General features: G+C 43.9%; 1 protein-coding gene across 3 annotated transcripts in view; it reads right to left on the minus strand.

Annotated features, from left to right (window-relative positions):
- The window catches only part of malt3 (MALT paracaspase 3), a 113821-nt gene that overhangs the window by 29818 nt on the left and 63881 nt on the right, over nucleotides 1-20122 (minus strand). For all 3 annotated transcript variants that reach the window (XM_078532593.1, XM_078532591.1, XM_078532594.1), the window contains 5 exons: nucleotides 19311-19337; nucleotides 14239-14442; nucleotides 9051-9228; nucleotides 6086-6160; nucleotides 2778-2905 (listed from right to left, as the gene is read on the minus strand). In XM_078532593.1, coding sequence (XP_078388719.1) covers nucleotides 2778-2905; nucleotides 6086-6160; nucleotides 9051-9228; nucleotides 14239-14442; nucleotides 19311-19337 — 612 coding nt within the window. The remainder of the gene's footprint in view (nucleotides 1-2777; nucleotides 2906-6085; nucleotides 6161-9050; nucleotides 9229-14238; nucleotides 14443-19310; nucleotides 19338-20122) is intronic.

Consider the following 20122-nt stretch of genomic DNA (forward strand, 5'->3'; position numbering starts at 1 on the left):
TTTCATGCTATTTTATGGGTCAGCATAGTACTGAGGAAGCGCTGCACTATTGGAAGTATCATCCTTCGGACACGATGCTAAACCGAGGCCCTGCTTGACCCCTCAGGTGGGACAAAAGATCCTGTGGCACAATCTCAAAAGAGCAGAGGAGTTCTTACCTGACTTACCTGGCAGGTTCAATCGAGGCCTTCAAGAGGGAATTAGATGATTATTTGAAAAGAAACAATCTGCAGGGTTATGGGGCGAAAGCAGAGGAATGGCACTAGGTGAACTGCTCATTTAGAGAGCTGGTGCAAACATGATGGGCCGAATGGCCTCTTTCGGCGCTGTAACAATTCTGTGTTTCTGTGACTAGTACTTACCGCTCAACCAACATCATAAAAGTAAAAATATCTGGTCGTTATACGATTGCTGTGTGCAAAACTGTGTCAAGTTTCCTATATTACATCAGTGACTTGTACTTCTAAAAGGTCCTTCATTGACTGCAGAGTCCTTTTGGTCATCCTGAGGTTGTGAAAGATGTTTGTATTTAATTTTGCTGGAGATCAGGCAGAGGTTCAGATCTGTTTTGCTGTTGCTAGGCCAGTTTTTGACTCTGTTTAATACTGGCCCATAATATGTTGTCAAAATAACAGTGAGCCTAATGGCACTTAGTTACTTATGTGCAAACACCACATCAACTTCAGACTAGGGCAGATCCATGACTAAATCTAAAGGCTGCTGTCCGAGATGCACTGTTCCACCATCAGTTTCATGAAAACAGCATCTCGCTGTCTGCATCATCATTGAACTGCACTGAATGGTATGATGATAATATTTACACAGTAGGTATGAACTAAACTGACCACAGAGAGTTAAGTCTTGTTCATTTCAGTCTACGTATCCTTTTAATAATGTGATGGGCAGGATTTTCCCCTCGTCGGGCGGGCGGGCCTGGGAGCAGCCGCAAAACTGACTTTCCGCCCGCGATCGGGCCCCGGCCACGATTTCACTCTGGATGGCCAATTAACAGCCAGCCAGCATGAAGGGCGGGCTGAGAACCTCAGCGCTGCTGGGGTGGGGGCGGGAGGAGCGCGAGTGCTGAAGTGTGCGCATGCGCAGGGGGGCGCTCAGTGAAAGCTCCCTGAAGGCACAGAGCTGCCTCAGGGAGCTGAAGATTTTAAAAATGAAAAATAAAGATTCGAAAAATAAGGAAAACATGTTCTCACATTCTACTCTGTCACACTCACACGCGGGAAAAATGAGTTTAAATTTTTTTATTGTTTTCTCAGTCACTGTTGGAAACCTCATCTCACCCCGTGGATGAGGTTTCGCAAAAAATGCAAAGGCCGCCTGGCCTATTCGCCCGCCCACCAACTGTGAGGTTGGACAGGCAGCGAAAAATTCAATTTAATTAATTGATTAACAGGCTTAATAGCCCTCGTAATTGCTGGCGGGCGCACTTGCCAACTCTCACGCACGCCCGCCGACCGGAATATTGTGCGAGTACATGATGACATTGGGACGCTTGCCTGACGTCATTGCGCATTATTTCACGCTCGTGCGTGTTGGGCGCGCGCCCGCACGCCAAGCTGAAAATCATGCCCGATAACATTTTAATTACTGTCAGTCAACCTCTCTGACACTGGTAATTATCTATTATAAGTGTGAGACCTCGTTCCATCAGCATTTAATTGTTGTCGGAGACTTCAAAAATAAAAAATGTAAAACTGGTTTACTTTTCCATTGTTTCTTTTCTTTCCCGATTTCTGTTTCTCTATTTGATTCAACATTGAATTCAACCACTAATTCACACTTCCTTCTCAGCCCTTGTGTTGTTTATTTCACAATGTTTCAATCTGATTGGTTAAGGAGATGCATTACTTGTCCTTTTCACTCAGGTCCTGGATCCACAGCTTCCCTCACTGTGCCATCATCAGCTCACACTTCCGACAACTTTCCAAGCAAAATTTTAGAAAACCTACATGTTCAAGGGAAAGTTTAACCTAGGCAGATGTCGTTAGATGCCCTGCCACAGCAGATTACAGCCCTTTGTTTGGCACCACTGTAACCCTTTATGTCCTTGGCCTGATCAGTGGAAACTCTGAGGGTGTTTCTTTTTATTCTCTCTTTTCAGGCGTTCATGTATCTATTTACATGACCCGGGTATGACTGTTTCCCTTTTTCTATTTGTAAGCTACCAGTAACAAGGGACTTTATCATTTGTATCATATCCAGCGATACTCTTGTTTGTTTTCCCTTTTCTTCTCATTGTGATAAAGAAAAAGTTTGCATTTCTATTGCACCTTCTATGACCTCAGGAATTCCCAAAGGGCTTTACAGCCAATGGCGTACTTTTTGAAGTGTAATCGCTGTTGTAATGTAGGAAACGTGGCAGCCAACTTTGTGCTCAGCAAGCTCTCTCAAAATGAGATAATTGACTATATCTTTTATTTTAAAAGAGAGATTGATTAACGAGTAAATATTGGTTAGAACATGGGAGTTCCTTCCTTTGCTTTCAATAGTGCCAGGGCATCTTTTACATCAGATTATCTCGCCATTATCACATTGCTGTTTGTCAGAGCTTGCTGTGCGCTAAATGGCTACTGCGTCTCCTATATTACAACAGCAACTACTTCAAAAAGCATTTCATTGGCAGTAAAGTGTTGAGGTCATGAAAGGCACTATATAAATACAAGCTCTTTCCTTTTGCTCATTTTCAGACAAGCAACAGACAAGATATGCAACATATTATCAGCAAATGATGCCCTTTGTGTATGCAAATGGACCACACTTACCCTCAGAGACATTCTCTAAAATCTGCGTGACTTTCTCTTTCTTCAGGATGTGCTTTTTAAGATACTTCATAAAGATTCCCGAGCTGTGCTGTCCGTCCTGAACCTCGTACGCTTCTGCATCTTCACACCTGAAATTCCAGCACCAATTAAAGATATTGTATTCTTTTCCATTGCTATAGGTTTTGATTGCTTCTTGTTTTCAGTTTTTACCCTTTTTCTCTCTTCAACCCCTGAAGGCCTGGCTTCTCTCAGCTCTACAGCAGCATTGCCCAACAGATTAGATACTAGCCACATGGGGCTACCAGGAAATCCACATTTGCCCAATTGCATTTCAGACTGGGAAAGGACAAATGGCCAACTGATTCCATTAGTGACCGCGTGATCTCAGTATTCACGGTGTATGCATGTGAATGTCCAACTTTTGTTAGTAAAACAAAACTTGCCCAACACGCCCAAGCGTAAAATGACGCGCGATGACGTTGGGTGTGCGTCCCGGAGTCAGCACGCAGTCTCGCGATATTTCGTTCGGTGGACACACGGAGTCGGCTGCACACCCGCCGTTAATTAAAAAGGCCTATTAATCTAATTAAATTCAAATTTACGCTGCCCGTCCAACCTAATGGTTGACGGGCAGGCGAAAAGGCCAAGCGGCCTTTACATTTTTTAGGAAACCTCATCCACGAGCAGGATGAGGCTTCCTTAAGCAAATAAACATTAAATAAAAACTTTATTTTTGAATTAAAAACATGTCCCAGCTCATGTGACAGAGTCACATGAGCTGGGACATTTTTTTATTAAATTTTTTTTTTCTACATAACGCTTCAATCTCCCTGAGGCATCTCCGTGCCTCAGGGAGATTGAAGCGCTCCTTCTCGCACATGTGTGTGCGAGCTGCGCGATAGGCCTGGCTCTCCCTCCTCCCCCCCCCACCCGCACAGGCAGCGCTCAGTGCTGCCGCTCGCAATCCAAGCAAGGCGGGTCTTAATTGGCTCACCCACGTGAAATTGCAGTGCGGAGCCAATCATGGGTGGTGGTCAGCTTCCCGAACGCCCCCACCCGCCCCCTGCCAAGCACCTCCACCAAGGGCAAAACACTGCCCATTAAGACAGAAAGCAGAGCGTGAGCATTTATTTTGAATCTTTAGGAGTGAATCACTTCCTTGGTCAGTGAATGGTGCAGGATCTTTGTTATGTAAACATAAATATTTAAAATATATCATAGAATTGTTATGGTGCAGAAGGAGGCCATGCGGCCCATCGAGTCTGCAAATTATCTATATTGTGTCAGTGTGTGCTAGGCACTTAGTGCTTGTGGCTAAAACAGTGTCACTGAAGCCACACTTGTGGTTCCTTAATAATTTCTATTTTACAACATTGTTTTACAGGAGCTGACTGCTCTATCAACTTGTCTATGCTGTGGCTCAGTGGTAGCACTTAAGCCTCAGAGCCACAAGGTTTTGTGTCAAACCCTGCTCCAGAGGCTGGTGCACAATATTCCCAGTGGGAGCAAGTGGCTGTAGATCTGAGGGAAGGTAATCCTGATTATACCTGGGAAACAAGTGCAAAAGGATTCACTGACATGTCTCAAGTCTTTGTAAAGATGATATATTGATGTTACAAGTCGGAGTGGCTAAGCTGAATCTGAAGCTAGGTCGCGGGTGGGATGGGTTCTGCTAAAGCCGGGGCGGCGGAGGTGGGGGGGGGATTTTCTTTTCTGAGTCATTCAGGGTGAGGGCGGGGAACTAAGTTGGGCATACAGGGCTATGACTCAAGGGACTCAGCATGGCACTGGACCAATTTTGGTCCTAAGCTCAATTTAGAATGCAGTCAATGAACTGCCAACAAGAGAAACCTGCCCCTCAATTGGCAGCTTACTTATCTGGAGGTGCAAATTTCAGACAGAGTGGCAAAATGCAGGATGACATGCCAGTTCACAGCTGCACTGTTGGAGCTGCTGCCTTTTGGATGAGGCATTAAATTAAGACCTAGCCTAGGCCTCTGAAGTGAATGTAAAAGATCCCATGGCGCCTGATTTGAAGAGCAGCAGGGAGAGTTTCTCAGTGTCCTGGCCAATATTCACAACTCAGTCAACATCACTGAACAGATTTTCTGATCATTACCTCAATGAAGTTTGCATGTGGAAACTGGCCGCTATGTTTCCTACATCATAACAGTGGCTACACTTCCAGAAGTAGTTCACTGGCTGTAAAGCACATTGGGAGATCCTGAGGTCAGCAAAGGTGCTATAGAAATGCAAGTTTTTCTTTTCTTCCTAGAGTGACTGGGGTGATCTGTCTAGACCTATTACAAGACAGTTTCGCTAGTGTGTGCCAGAGAATATGGTTGGCTCAGCCTCACATGATAATGGGGCAATGCTGCTCCTGGAGCTATCCACAGGAAGCACTAGTTTTTGGGGAGGCCTTGGATAGGCCCCTGGCTGATCTGTAAACACCCAGAGAGTCAAACATGAAACAAAAGAACTGGTATTAGGAATGCTTGCTACTGTTGAGCGAGCATCACCTGCCAGGTCACACGTTTCTAGAAAACTGCTAATATTCATCAACAGCAGGCAGCATGCCTGTGACGTCCCCTCAACGCAAATTTGGTACAGATGATATGGCAGCCATTACTGCTGTTCCACCCAGATTACCAAGGTGCTAAAAATTCTGACACAGCAACTGTTGTATCACATGGAAACCTAACGCCAGCCAGGATGTTCCATCTATTAACTTTCACGAACAGACAAATCATGGGATGGGACTGTGTAATGTTGCACGACACACAGCTCGCTCACAACAGAAGCGAGATCATTAGATCCCTTAAACCCAGATTGGCTGGTGATGTTGGGGGAGAGGGGTTAAGGGCAGATAGAAATCTGGAAAACAGTCTCTCTCTCTCTCTCTCTCCTCCTCCACCACCCCCAACAAAATGCTTTTGAGGGGAATAGGGTAGTCAATTGAAAAATGTCAAAATTGAGATGGATAAGTTTTTTTATTGTTTGGGGTTAGGAGTATTAAGGAACATGGAATCAAGGTGGGTCAATAGAATTAAGATACAGATCAGGCAATGATTAAAGTGAATGGTGGTCAGACTCAAGTGGCTGAATGGCCTTCTCCTGTTCTCATGTGACACTGTCTCAGAGGGAGAGGCAGGATCTTTTGAAGTTGTGAAGATGATGATTGGGGCCCAGAAATGAAGGGTTCAGTCCTGCACCTGACCTACCAGATGTCAGGGCTGACACCAAGTAGAGGTCATGTCTGCGAATTATTATCATCTTCTCCCCAAATTAAATACCAGAGGTATACTCACGTCGCATATCCATACACAATATTCCCAGTGGGAGCAAGTGGCTGTAGATCTGAGGGAAGGTAATCCTGATTATACCTGGGAAACAAATGCAAAAGGATTCACTGACATGTCTCAAGTCTTTGTAAAGATGATATATTGATGTTACATGTTGCAGTGGCTATGTTGAATCTGAAGCTAGGTCGCGGGTGGGATGGGTTCTTCTAAAGCTGGGGCGGCGGGGGTCGGGGGGGGATTTTCTTTTCGGAGTCATTCAGGGTGAGGGCGGGGAACTATAAGTTGGGCATACAGGGCTGTGACTCAAGGGACTCAGCATGGCACTGGACCAATTTTGGTCCTAAGCTCAATTTAAAATGCAGTCAGTGAACTGCCAACAAGAGAAACCTGCCCCTCAATTGGCAGCTCACTTATCTGGAGGTGCAAATTTCAGATGGAGTGGCAAAATGTGAAAGGCTTGCGACAGCACCTATGGTGTGGAATACACATACCAAGAACCAAAGCACTTTAAGACGCTGTTGTCCTATATGACAGCCACTAGCTATAGGTGGCTCATTGAGAATCCAGATGTAGCTAATTACATTTCCAATTAGGTAGTATACAGTCAGCAAAAGACATTGTTGTTGGGTGTGTGATCACAGTACTCATATTCACACAGTGTACGCATGTGAATTTTAATCATTTTGCGCATTTGTGGCTAAAGCTGTTAGACAGAAAGCAGAGAGTGTGTGTTTCTTGATCATTTTGAGTACTTTACATCCTTGGTTACTGGTGGTATCTGTTAAGTAAATATGCACGTGAAGTACATTTATCTATACTATGCGTAAAGAGCTTTTCACTAAATTTAGTGCATTTGGCTGTCACCATAGTCACACCTGTTGAACACCACTGCCTCAGAACAGCAGGGTTTGTGTGTGCAGAATCTACAGCAGTAGTTACTTTAACTTTATAAGCATTTAAAGCTTAAAACTCCAGGCTCTGATCATAAAAGTGGCCTATTCCCTGACTGCAGCTGAGGGTTTCTTTAAACAGCACCACAACTGTACAAGACCATACCTAGAATACTGTGTACCATTTTGGTTTCCTTACTTAAGGAGGGATACATTTGCATTGGAAGCAGTTCAGAGAATTCACTAAGTTGATTCCTAGAATGAAGGGTTGGCGTATGAGGAATGTTTAAAAATGGTTTGGGCCTATACTCTAATATGAGTTTAGAAGAATGAGAGGTGAACTTATTAAAACATATCAGATTTTGAGGGGGCTTGAAAAGGAAGACACTGAGACGATGTTTCCCCTTGTGGGGGAATCTAGAACTAGGGGACACAGTTTCAAAATAAGGTGTTTTCCATTTATACTGAGATGAGGAGGAATTTCTTCTCTAAGAGGGTCATTAATCTTTGGAATTCTCTACTCCATGGAGCAGTGGAGGCTGGGTCATTGAATATAATCAGTATTGAGTAAGATAGATTTTTGATCAACAAGGGAGTCAAAGGTTATGGAAAGCAGGCAGGAGAGTGGAGTTAAGGTCACAATCTGCCATGATCTTATTGAATGGTGTAGCAGGCTTGAGGGACAGAATGGCCTACTGCTGCTCCTATTTCTTATGATCATAAGTTCATCTCGGGAAAAGCACGGTACCACCATCGTAAAATGTCCCACGCTAATTCACAGGAGTGTTATAAAACAAAATTTGACTCCTGAGCAATAAGGTGGCCAACAGTTTGGTCAAAGAAGTTCAGAGCTTTCACTATTTCTTCCCTTAGAGGCTTGGGATACATCTCTTCCGGGCCTGGTGATTGACTCATTGACCCAACCTTAATATTTCCTCCTTCGCTATATTTATCCCATCCAATATTTCATACTACTCCTCAACTCTAATGACTGCTTTACCCCACCCTCTTGTGAAGTGCTTATTAAGAACCACGCCTATGACTTGCACCTCCACACACAAGTTATGTTTTTGGCCTCCAACAGGCCCTACTCTTTCCTTAGTTATCCTCTTGCTTTTTATGTACAGTATTTATAAAACATCTTTAGGGTCTCCATGATTTTTCTAGCCAATATTTTTCCATGCCCTCCATTTGCTTTCCTAATTTCCTTTTAATTTCACCCCCACACTTTTAATACTCTTCACAGTTTCCTGCAGTATTGAGCTCCAGCACACGCCTGCTGAACAAAATATCGAAATAACGCGCGCTGGCATCGGGACGCACGCCCGACATCATCGTGCGTCATTTTATGCGTCGGCGCGTTGGGCCCATCCCCTCTCACCGATGGCAATATTCTGCCCCTGGTCTATCTTTATCTTTTTCGAAAACTAAATCTAACTGAATTATACTACCAAAATACTCTCCCACTGAAAACCCTTCTACCTGCTCTGGTTCATTCCCCTAAAACTAAGTCCAGAAGTGTCCCTTCTCTTGCTGGGTTTGCTATGCTGGCTAAAAAAGTTCTCCTGAATACATTTTAAGAATTCAGTGTCCTCTGTAACTTTTACTCTGAATTTATCCCAATTAACATTAGAGTGGTTGATATCCCTGACTTTGCTGCTGCTTTGTTTCTGCACATTTTAGCAATTTGAATTTATACTTGCTCTCCTATCTTCCCCTGTTAGTGTAGTGCCAGTAGTCCAATTACTGCTTTGTTCCTTAGTTCAACCCAAATGGCTTCATTTGATGCTCCTTCTACATATAATCCCTCCTCACAGCTGTAATTGTTTCTTTAACCAATATCCCCTTTAATTTCTTTCTATACCCCGTCTGAAAACCCTGTAACCAGGAATGAACCACTATTCCTCCCCGAATAGAATTGGAAAGTATTGTCACAGTGATGTTGATAAGCTATATGTGGTGGCGGAGGGAGGCATGCAGAAACAGGAATCCTGATGGCACATATGCAGTTGTTGGCATAATTGTTTTTTGAATGCAATAGCTTAAAGCAATGGCTGAGAGAGGAGAGGAGTTCACCGTACCATTTCCGGCACATGTCCAGAAGGAGAACATTTAGGGCTGTATTCTTCGCCTGCATCCTGCAGAGGATTTTCTGGACGTTGATGCAGTTCTCTGGTCTGTACGGATTCGGAGCGTTTACTGGCACCATGTAATTCCGGCCTGAGCACTCGTAGCCATGCCCAGCATAGTAAAATAGAGCTATTAGATCAAAAACAGGAAAGAGAGAATGAAATGCATCCAAACTATCTTCACAGACATCCCATCGAGAGAGAGAGATCTGGCATGCAATGAAATCCTTGCAGTTATAACTACCAGCTTCACAGGCAGATTTTGCACCAAGATTACTCCCATTCTATCCCTTAATTAACAAATCCTCATCTTTGGATATCATGTATTATATGTTGTCACTTCCTGCATTGCATTGCATTTTTAACTATGATTTCAGAACCATTGTGCTAATTTGATCACAAGCCAGTTGGTGAAGTATGAAACTAGACACTATTAATTTTCTTGATAATAGATTTATTCACAGATTACAGCATTACATAGGTCTGCTTCCTACCTCCCAACCCAGTGTCCCAGCAGTTTCTTTTCATAACAAAAATAAAAATACCTGGAAAAACTCAGCAGGTCTGACAGCATCTGCGGAGAGGAACACAGTTAACGTTTCGAGTCCGTATGACTCTTCAACAGAACTAAGGAAAAATAGAAAAGAGGTGAAATATAAGCTGGTTTAAGGGGGGTGGGGCCAGTAGAGCTGGATAGAGGGCCAGTGATAGGTGGAGATAGCCAAAAAGATGTCATAGATAAAAGGACAAAGAGGTGTTGAAGGTGGTGATATTATCTAAGGAATGTGCTAATAGGTGACATTAGGGGTAGAAAGCAGGACAAGCAAGGTACCGAAATGAAAACTGTGTTCCTCTCCGCAGATGCTGTCAGACCTGCTGAGTTTTTCCAGGTATTTTTATTTTTGTTTTGGATTTCCAGCATCCGCAGTTTTTTGCTTTTATCTTAGTTTCTTTTCATGTGTGTGCTAAGTACCTAATTAAACAATGCCCTTCACTTGTGTATCTTAACAATATAATTGAGGTGTCAGCTGTGGCTCAGTTCATAGCACCCTCGCCTTTGAATCAGAGGGTTGTGGGTTCATGTCCCACTCCCGGAAACCAAGAACTGTGATTGTACTCGAAAGAGTTGCAATCTGTGACTGTTGATAACTCGAAAGAATTTTAACAATATAATTGAGGTGTCAGCTGTGGCTCAGTTCATAGCACCCTCGCCTTTGAATCAGAAGGTTGTGGGTTCATGTCCCACTCCCGGAAACCAAGAACTGTGATTGTACTCAAAAGAGTTGCAATCTGTGACTGTTGATAACTCGAAAGAATTTTTTTTTAACAATATAATTAACATATCATTAACACATCAGTGACTCTTACACAGCACAGATGGCATGGAGCCCCATGTATCCACCTGCCACATTTCAAACGGTTCATTTGGTAGCCCTGTTGCCTCGGAGTCAGGAGGTTGCGGGTTCAAGTCCTTCTCCAGGGACTTGAGCGCATAACCTACGTGATGACAATTTCATGCAGTATTGAGGGCATGCCACTTTTCAAATGAGATGCCAAACCAAGGCAGTGTCTGCCCTCGGAAGAACATTTCTTCCCCAGTATTGGCACCACAGAATGTGGCCATCATGAGGTGTAAGAAATCTTCATATAACTCGAGTAAGGAAGTCCACAAATTAGTCATGGTGCGTTTCATGACTGAAAGCATTATCATCATCATCAGACTACACTTTTACATTCAATTTTATTTTTGAACTGCAATTGCGAATTTAATTTTTTTCTGAACAAAACAAAAATCTGCCAAATTTCTTGACCATCTGATGTGGAAGGGGTGGAGGAGTAGGCCACTCGGCCCTGCAAGCCTGCTCCGCCATTCAATAGGATCATGGCTGACCTGATTGTAACCTCCCGCCTACCCGCAATAACCTTTCACAGCCTTATTAATCAAGAGTCTTTCTAGCTCTGCCTTAAAAATATTCAAAGACCCTGCTTCCACTGCCTTTTCAGGAATAGCGTTCCAAAGACTCATGACCCTCAGAGAAAAGATTTCTCCTCATCTCTGTCTTAAATGGGCAACCCTTCATTTTTAAACCGTGACCTCCAGTCCTAGATTCTCCTGCAAGAGCAAACACCCTCTCCACATCCATTCTGTCAAGACCCCTCAGGATCTTAAAGGTTTCGATCTATATAATTCTATGTAAATAGGGCCTGGACATTTTGTTGTCCAAACTATAGAAACAGCAGAGCAACCAACTGTAGCGCATAACAGTCAGCTTCCTGTCAACACCTTTTGACTGCCCCATCTGAGAGAGGAACCTCTGTCTCTTCTGGTCACATCCATAGAAATAATTCAAGGCAGCAAACAGAGTAAGAGGTGTACTCGCTGTCTCTCTCTCTCTCTCTCTTTCATTTCCTCCCCATTACCAAACAAGGAAGTAAAACAGTGGCAAGCCAGGAATAGCACATACCACAAAGCCTTGACACAGGCTGCATCCTGGTTCTTGCTGCACTCCTCCTATCTGTCATTCAACTGCTGCCATTACTGACAACAAGAGATGCTTGTGGACAGACACTGCTTTCATTGCATGGTGGACCCCATGCTCTTGTCACTCTACAATTCAGAAAAATGAATTGTGAAATAAGTCTGCTCCATTTGCTGATTCTTGACCCTGGACAGTTTTACCAAGGATGCACGAAACAGACACAGGGCAACAGTTAACCCTGTTCATTGTGTCATTTCAACAGTTCTACAACTCTCTGGAAAGGCAGCCAGGTGGAAGTAGGGAGAGGGACGGCGGGATGTAGTTGAGCAAATTTCCAACAGCACAGTCCCAGCTGCGCCAGGGCTGCAGAAAACTGGTTGGGAGAGAACCAAAAATCAAGGCCCAATACCAGCCTATTAGACTCTAAAGGAAGTCAGGGTCAATCCCAGGCTCATCACCAAATTCTTCACCATAAAATGAAGCAACATCAGAGATGGTGATTGTGAAGACTTAAGTAATGTTTGGCATACATCAGAATCAATGGCACAACAGCTTGTATTTATATAGGGCCCTTAATGTAATGAGGGTGCTTCACAGGAGTGTTATCAGCTCTCCCTAGTATCCAGGCTGCGGAACCTTGATCTGGTCAAATTGGCTGCCATGTTTCCTACATTACAACAGTGGCAACGTTTCAATAAGTACTTCATTGGCTGAAAGATGCTTTGGGATATTTGGAGATTGTCTTGCAATATTTTACTATATTAAACCTATTATACAAGTACAAGCTGTTGTTGTTTTGAAAGGCACTATATAAATGCAACTTCTTCCTTTATCTTACCAATAGTTAATCTGTCATTCCATTGCACTGTGCTAGGGTTATAAAAACAATGTGCATTCTTCAGGTGGAAGGGGGTTAGAGGGTAGGGGAGAATTGGGCCAGGATGCACAGATGTCATTACATCTCTCCTTTAAAGTCATACATTCTGTCCTTATTTAGAATAAGAGAGTGGGCATCAAATTCTTCAGACAGTTCACAGCCGCCCTTCTTGGAGACAAACTCCAGGAGGTTTATTTTGCGAGGCTTTGGGGCTGGCTAATGCAAGTAAGGACTAAAGAATCAGGACCTTGGTCCTTGAGGTCCACTCCATGAGCTGCGCTCGTGTCCATCAAGTATTAACTCTAGCTGTGTTGTGTCAGCTTTGAGTTGTGCTTCACCTCTGTTGGCATGGCGAACGCTGCTGGGTTAAAGGGTTGCCGACAAGCAGTCCAATAACATCACTACCAGGAGCTAAACACATACCTCACTATGTATAGACATGTACCCAATGGAAAATTAGAAAAACAGATGGGGGGATTTTGGCTTGAGATGATTTTCCGAAACCTGTTGGTTGTGTCACAGTTTATAATTACAGTAGTGAGGTATTAATATTGATCTATAGATTAGAAGTGGAAGCTTTTCCACAGGCTTTCGACTCACACAAACAACAAAGTGATAATGACCAGCAATCTACCTTAATGATGATAGTTGAGGGATAAATATTTTGCAATGCACGTGGGAAAAATCCCCTGCTCTTGTTCAGGATAGTGCCATGGGATCTTTCACATCCTCCCAAGACGAAAGACAGAGCCTTGGATTTAACATCTCCCCCGCTAAAGAAGACACCTGCAGCACTCTCTCAGTACTGCCCTGGAGTGTCCGTCCACATTTTGTGCTCAAGTATCTACAGTGGGACCTGAACCCACAAACTTCAGACTCAGGAGAAAGGCGCTACCAACTGAGCTGTGGCTGATACCATGATATCTTGCTCCCAACACATTTGGGAATATCTGCTGTGGAAGACAGTACATCTGTTAAACTGGACATCAAGTCATTTAATTTAAGAAAGTGGATGCTTCTGACAAAACAGAAGAATGTTAACTAAATGGACTCATTTCTGACACTGCAAACCTGAATTTCCAAGCTATGGAGTGCTACCCAACTTATTCCCAACTAACGAGATTTGATGTGTTCATCTTACAGTTAAACTGCATCATCAACCTGGATGTAAATACACATTGTCTGACAATTGTTACAAGTGTAGTCTCAGCCAATGCCGATCTACAATACTTATCGGTTTCAACATAGAATCATAGAGGAGGCTATTCAGCCCGTAATGTATGTGACCACTCTTTGCAAATAGCAAATTGAAAACTAATCCCACTGCCCCTCAGCTTCCAAAATTAATCCGCTTTTCCTTCAAAGGCGCAACTGAGAAATGTGCAGGATCACTGTGGGTTGAATGTTCTGGAGTTGGAAAGTTTTTTGTTTACAACTGCTAACTTCTGCTGCCTCATGACTGGTGACTATATCTTCCTATCAGTAAAAGTATATAAAACTCATAGGAAGTGAACAATTCAGTGAGTTTAGCTTAGCCAAGCACAAGATCTGCACAGACATTCCCTTCACACTGCAGTCTGCATTTTCTAGTTGGTTCTGGGTATGAAGGTAAATGTATAGGAAAGGCACCATATATGAACATACTGATTTCTGTAATTATTCAGGCCATATCTAGCTCAGAGTACCGAACCATAAAATACAGGAAGAATCCCTTACTGATATGCACTATGTTCAGAATTAAGTGGGAATCCAATTGAATGCTGGTGCCCGCATGCTGACTCACCATATACGCCTTTGTCCAGGAGCTGGAGGAATTGCTTGACTGAACTCAGCATCTCCTCCTTGGTCAGGTCCATCAGGGAAACCACCCGGAAGTCGAGTTGATGCAGCAGATTCGACAATTCATAAACATCCATCATGGTGGCCACTAGCTTGGGGTGATTCACATAGTTCATGTTCCCAATCAGCAGTGCTACTTTGTCAGTTGCTGGAATGCAAGGAGTACATTGTTATTGTTGGATTGGGGCTGAAAGAGGGCACTGTGCAAAAAGCAAAGGCCAGGAAAACACAGGGGTCGAGTGGTTGGAGCAGGACCTGCACCTCGCACTCAAATCAGAAGGTCGGTGACTCAAGTCCTACTCCAGAAAGTTGAGCGATAAGACCCAGGCTGATAGCCGAGTATAGTACTAAGGGAGGGCGCATTGTCGAAAGTGCTTCTTTTGGATGAGACGTAATATTGAGGCCCTGTCTTCTCGCTCAGGTGGATGTAAAAGATCCTATGGTACCACACAAAAAAACAGCGGGGGAATTTTCCCCAGTGTTTATCCCTCAACCAATGCCACACCAGATTATCTGGTCAGCATTGCATTCCCGTTTGTGGGATCTTGCTGTGCACAAATTGGCTGCTGCATTTCCTACACTACAACAGTGACTACACGTCAAAAGTACTTCATTGGCTGTAAAGTGTTTGTGAAAGGCACTATATAAATGCAAGTTTCTCTTTTCGGCCGAATGTACAAACTAAATGAAGGAATGAGGGTTATTCCTTTACTGCCTCACTTTTGTATTATTTGGCTGGTTGGCCAACAGATACGAAGCTAGCGATAAGTCTGGGATCCCCTCAGATCAGAATGTTTTAGGGAGCTGGACAGGAAGGCCAAGCTGGACGTGCCATACTCCTTTAGCAGTAGGTTGATGTTTAGGCAGTGAGGCCTTCTGACTGACCTTTACTTTTAGTCTATAAGCTATAAATCAGATGCTAAGTCACAGAGTCTGACAAAGCATTTTTTTTTAATTCATTCATGGGATGTGGGTGTCACTGGCTAGGCCAGCATTTATTGCCCATCCCTTTTTGCCCTTGAGAAGGTGGTGGTGGGCTGCCTTCTTGAACTGCTGCAGTCCATGTGGTGTAGGTACACCCACAGTGCTGTTAGGGAGGGAGTTCCCGGATTTTGACCCAGCGACAGTGAAGGAATGGCGATATATTTCCAAGTCAGGAAGGTGTGTGGCTTGGAGAGGAACTTGCAGGTGGTGATGTTCCCATGTATCTGCTGCCCTTTCCTTCTAGGTGGTGGAGGTCATGGATTTGGAAGGCGCTGTCTAAGGAGTTGGTGAGTTCCTGCAATGTATCTTGTAGTTGGTACATACTGCTGCCGTTGTGCATCAGTTGTGGAGGGAGTGAATGTTTGTGGATAGGGCGCCAATCAAACGGGCTACTTTGACCTGGATGGTGTCAAGCTTCTCGAATGCTGTTGGAGCTGCATTCATCCAGGCAAGTGGAAAGTATTTCATCACACTCCTGCCTTGTGCCTTGTAGATGGTAAACAGGCTTTCGGGGGTCAGGAGGTGAGTTATGCACCACAGGATTCCTAGCCTCTGACCTGCTCTTTGTAGCTACAGTATTTATGACTAGTCCAGTTCAGTTTCTGGTCAATGGTAATGTTGATAGTGGGGCATTCAGCATTGGTAATGCCACTGAATGTCAAGAGGCAATGGTTAGATTCTCTCTTGTTGGAGATGGTCATTGCCTGGTACTTCTGTGGCATGAAAGTTTCTTGCCACTCATCAGCCCAAGCCTGGATGTTGTCCAGGTCTTGCTGCATTTGGACATGGACAGCTTCAGTATCTGAGGAGTTGTGAATGGTGCTGAACACTGTGCAATCATCAGTGAACACGCCCACTTCCAATCTTATGATGGAAGGAAGATCATTGATGAAGCAGCTGAAAACGATTGGGCTGAGGACACTATCCTGAGGAACTCCTGCAGTGATGTCCTGGAGCTGAAATGACTGACCTCCAACAACCACAACTATCTCGCTTTGTGCTAAGTATGACTCCAACCAGTGGAAAGTTTTCCCCGATTCCCACTGACTCCAGTTTTGCTGTGGCTCCTTGACGCCACAGTCATTCAAATGCTGCCTTGATGTCAAGGGCAGTCACTGTCACCTCACCTCTGGAGTTCAGCTCTTTTGCCCATGTTTAACCCAAGGCTGTAATGAGGTCAGGAGCTGGGTGATCCTGGCAGAACCCAAACTGAACATTAGTGAGCAGGTTATTCCTAAGCAAATGCCGCTTGATAGCCCTGTTGATGACCCCTTCCATCACTTTACTGATGATCGAGAGTAGACTGATGGGGCGGCAACTGACTGGGTTGGATTTGTCCTGCTTTTTGTGTACAAGACATACCTGGGCAATTTTCCACATTATCGGGTAGATGCCTGTGCTGTAGCTGTACTGGAACAACTTGGTTTGGGGCACGGCAGGTTCCAGACCACAATCTTCAGTACTATTGCCAGAATATTGTCAGGTCTCATAGCCTTTACAGTGTCCAGTACCTTTAGCTGTTCCTTGATATCACGTGAAATGAATTGGATTGGCTGAAGACTGGCATCTGTGATCCTGTGGACCTCCGGAGGCAGCTGAGATAGATTATCCACTTGGCACTTCTGACTGAAGCTTCTTGCAAATGCTTCAGCCTTGTCTTTTGCACTGATGGGTTGGGCTCCCCCATCATTAAGGATGGAAATATTTGTGGAGCCTCCTCCTCCAGTGAGTTGTTTAATTGTCCATCACTATTCACGACTGGATGTGGCAGGATTGCAGAGCTCAGGTCTGATCTATTGGTTGATCGTTGGATCGCTTAGCTCTGTCTGTTGCATGCTGCTTATGCTGTTTGGTATGCAAGTAGTCATGTTTTGTATGCCTGGTGATGCTGCTGCCTTGGCCTCCTGTACTCTTCATTGAACTCTTTATTGCTCTGCTATCTGAAAGACTAGGTCAATACAAAGGAGCCTGCTTCAACTCAGTGACCTAATAGAAATAACAAGAGTTATTTCAGTTAATTATAACAGTACTGACACATCCCTGGGAGCCCCTGTAAATACTAATTTGAGCACAGCAAGCTTCCACAAAAACCAACATGACAGTGACCAATTACTCTGTTTTTAGTGCCATTAGTTGATGGATAAATATTGGTCAGACACTGGGGAATCCATGTTCCTCTTCAAAATAGTGCCACAGAATCTTTGACATTCACCCGAGGGGGCAGACAAGGTCTTGGCTTAACATCTCACCTCTTACAGGGCAGTGCTCCCTCAGTACAACAATAGAGCATTTGCCTAGGTTTTATGCTGCAGTCTCTGGAATGGAACTTGAATTCCCAATCTGCCCACTCAGGGGAGCTTGGCTGCCACCTAGCCCTTACCTTTCATTTGCAGTGTCTTCTGAAACCAATGTAGATTCAGTCAAGGGGTAGGAATATTGGGAGTAAGTCCCAACAGCTACCATAGCCTAACCCTAATGCTACTCATTATCTAATGATGATGGAATGGAGCAAGAGAATAAGTTGATAAACGTCTGCTGACCATTTGAGGCAATTGTTGTGAATGGTGGAATCTAGAAGTACAACCTTGCTGTCTCTCAAACTAAAGAACTAGCAGTACAGTGTACACGTCCCTGGGTTAGTAATGGAATTCCTGCAGAGGTTCACTGGTAGCAGATTGCTGGAATCCATCTAGAGAAAATGTAAATGGGCAGTTTTTAGCCAGTTGTGCTGTTTCTCTGAAGATTCCAGCAATCTCCTGCAGCAGGAGAGTGAGGGAACCATTGTATCACAAGAGCGAGGGTCCTTATCTTTACATTGACACAAGAAGTCGAATATACCTCGACATTGGAAAATGTGGCATTTTCAAATGCAAGTGGTCTGGACAACCAAAGAATCTTTACTCGAACAGAGCCACAATCTGAGCAACTGACAATCTCTTCCTGTGAAACAGGTGTGGCTAGGGTTGCCGGCTGTGATTAAACGTATTCCTGGAGCTTTCATCGCGTGACTTGCTCCCATGTTCCATCCTTGTGACGCACTGCCTTCCTACGCCAACTGGAAAGCAAAAAGACTCACTACCCAACTGGATGATGCTTGAATGTCAGCCAAACAGCCTTTTTCTACCATTTTCAATATTTTCATATTTGGTAAAGAAAAATGTTCAGAGCAAATGACAAAAAAAACCAATCATTTTTTAGTGCCCCGATGATTTTACTCCAGGCTTGCACACAACAGTGTCCTGGAGATTGATCTTCAAGTCCTAGAGACTCCAGGCCAATCCTGGAGGGTTGGCAACCCTAGCCATGGCTAATCTCCAACCTATCCTCAATACCAAGTATTCCAGGCTACTGTTAGCAGCTCATCATAGTACAACATGTGCCACACAACAGGGGAGGGATTTGATGAATGGGCTTTTACATTGCTGAAAAGAGAGATAAGCTGTCGAAGACTTTTGTCTTGCACTCATCAAGACAAATGCAAGAATGCCAAATTTCAAAAGTCACAACAATTTATAGTACAGGATAAAAGGGGTGCTGATTGGTTGGCAAGTCAACTCTGATTGGCTGAGGTGTTAACCATGGAGAAAGCAACTGGGAACTATGGGCTCCCCAAGTTCGGCAGCATGTCTCTCTTTTCAACAATATTCAAGTTCTGTACTACCAAGCGACTGATTGAATGTGCTTTTCTTGTCAGCGTCTTGAAATTCTGTATAACTTAAATCAGACAAATGCCTTTCCCCGTTGATGGGAAAAACAGCATGAGATCAACTAAAGAGGAATGAGGCTCATAAGGAGCATAAAAACCAACAAAGACACATTTGGCCAAATGCTGGTTTCTGTGGTAAGTAACAGGGAACCGTGGATAGTTTATAAAAAAACATTAGAGCTGTCGTGACATAATTTCTCGTTTCTGATTTATGGCTATTACTGATGGGAAATGTCACATCCTGAGGGTATTTGATGTGGATTTGAGTGGATACATCATAAAACCCAAAAGACACCTGCAAATAACTAAAGCTAGTGTTGACATACCACACAGTCTGACTTCTTGAGGCGTGTCTGAAAGAGAGAGAGAGAGAACAGGTAAGAGCAAGTGAAAGATCACGTCCTTATTCTTGTTATTAAGACAGAGGAACATGGTGGGCAGATTAAGCCAGGCCGTTTATCACCATAAATAAAAATGTAGTCAGTGAATGTTGACTTTCATTAATAATGCCAGCACCCTGACGAGACGGTGGGCATTTGTGAGGTTACTGTAGCAACGCTGCCAATCAGTAGTACATAGTCCACAAAGTAGTTGTTCCCACTTAATGGATCCCTGACTTATGGCTGAGGTCAGTTAAAGAAATAACATACTGTATGGTTGATTGAACCTTGGTTCCTGCCTAAACAAAAACAGAATTACCTGGAAAAACTCAGCAGGTCTGGCAGCATCGGTGGAGAAGAAAAGAGTTGACGTTTCGAGTCCAACATGACCCTTCAACAGAACTGAACAGAATTTTTTTGGGTTTCCAGCATCCACAGTAGCTTTTTGTTTTTATCTCTTGGTTCCTGCCTGTTCAGAAGGGGTAGCAGCTTTAAAGAGTTGCGCATGCTGCTTGGTTCCTGCTCTGTTCTCCCTGCCCACTATTTTGCCTGGGGTCTCCGTGCCTGACTGAAGCCAAGTTAAAGTATGTGATCTGGCTCCTGTTACAACAACTTATAATTATATAGCACCGTTAGGATAATGAAACGTCCCAAGGCACTTCATCAGGAGATATCAAGTCAGATGACCAAAAGCTTGGTCAATGGGGTAGTTTTTAAGGAGTGTCTTAGAGGAGCAGGGAGAGAGAGGTAGAGGGGTG

This window comes from Cetorhinus maximus, chromosome 30 (genome assembly GCF_964194155.1).
Source record: "Cetorhinus maximus chromosome 30, sCetMax3.hap1.1, whole genome shotgun sequence".
Taxonomy (NCBI): domain Eukaryota; kingdom Metazoa; phylum Chordata; class Chondrichthyes; order Lamniformes; family Cetorhinidae; genus Cetorhinus; species Cetorhinus maximus.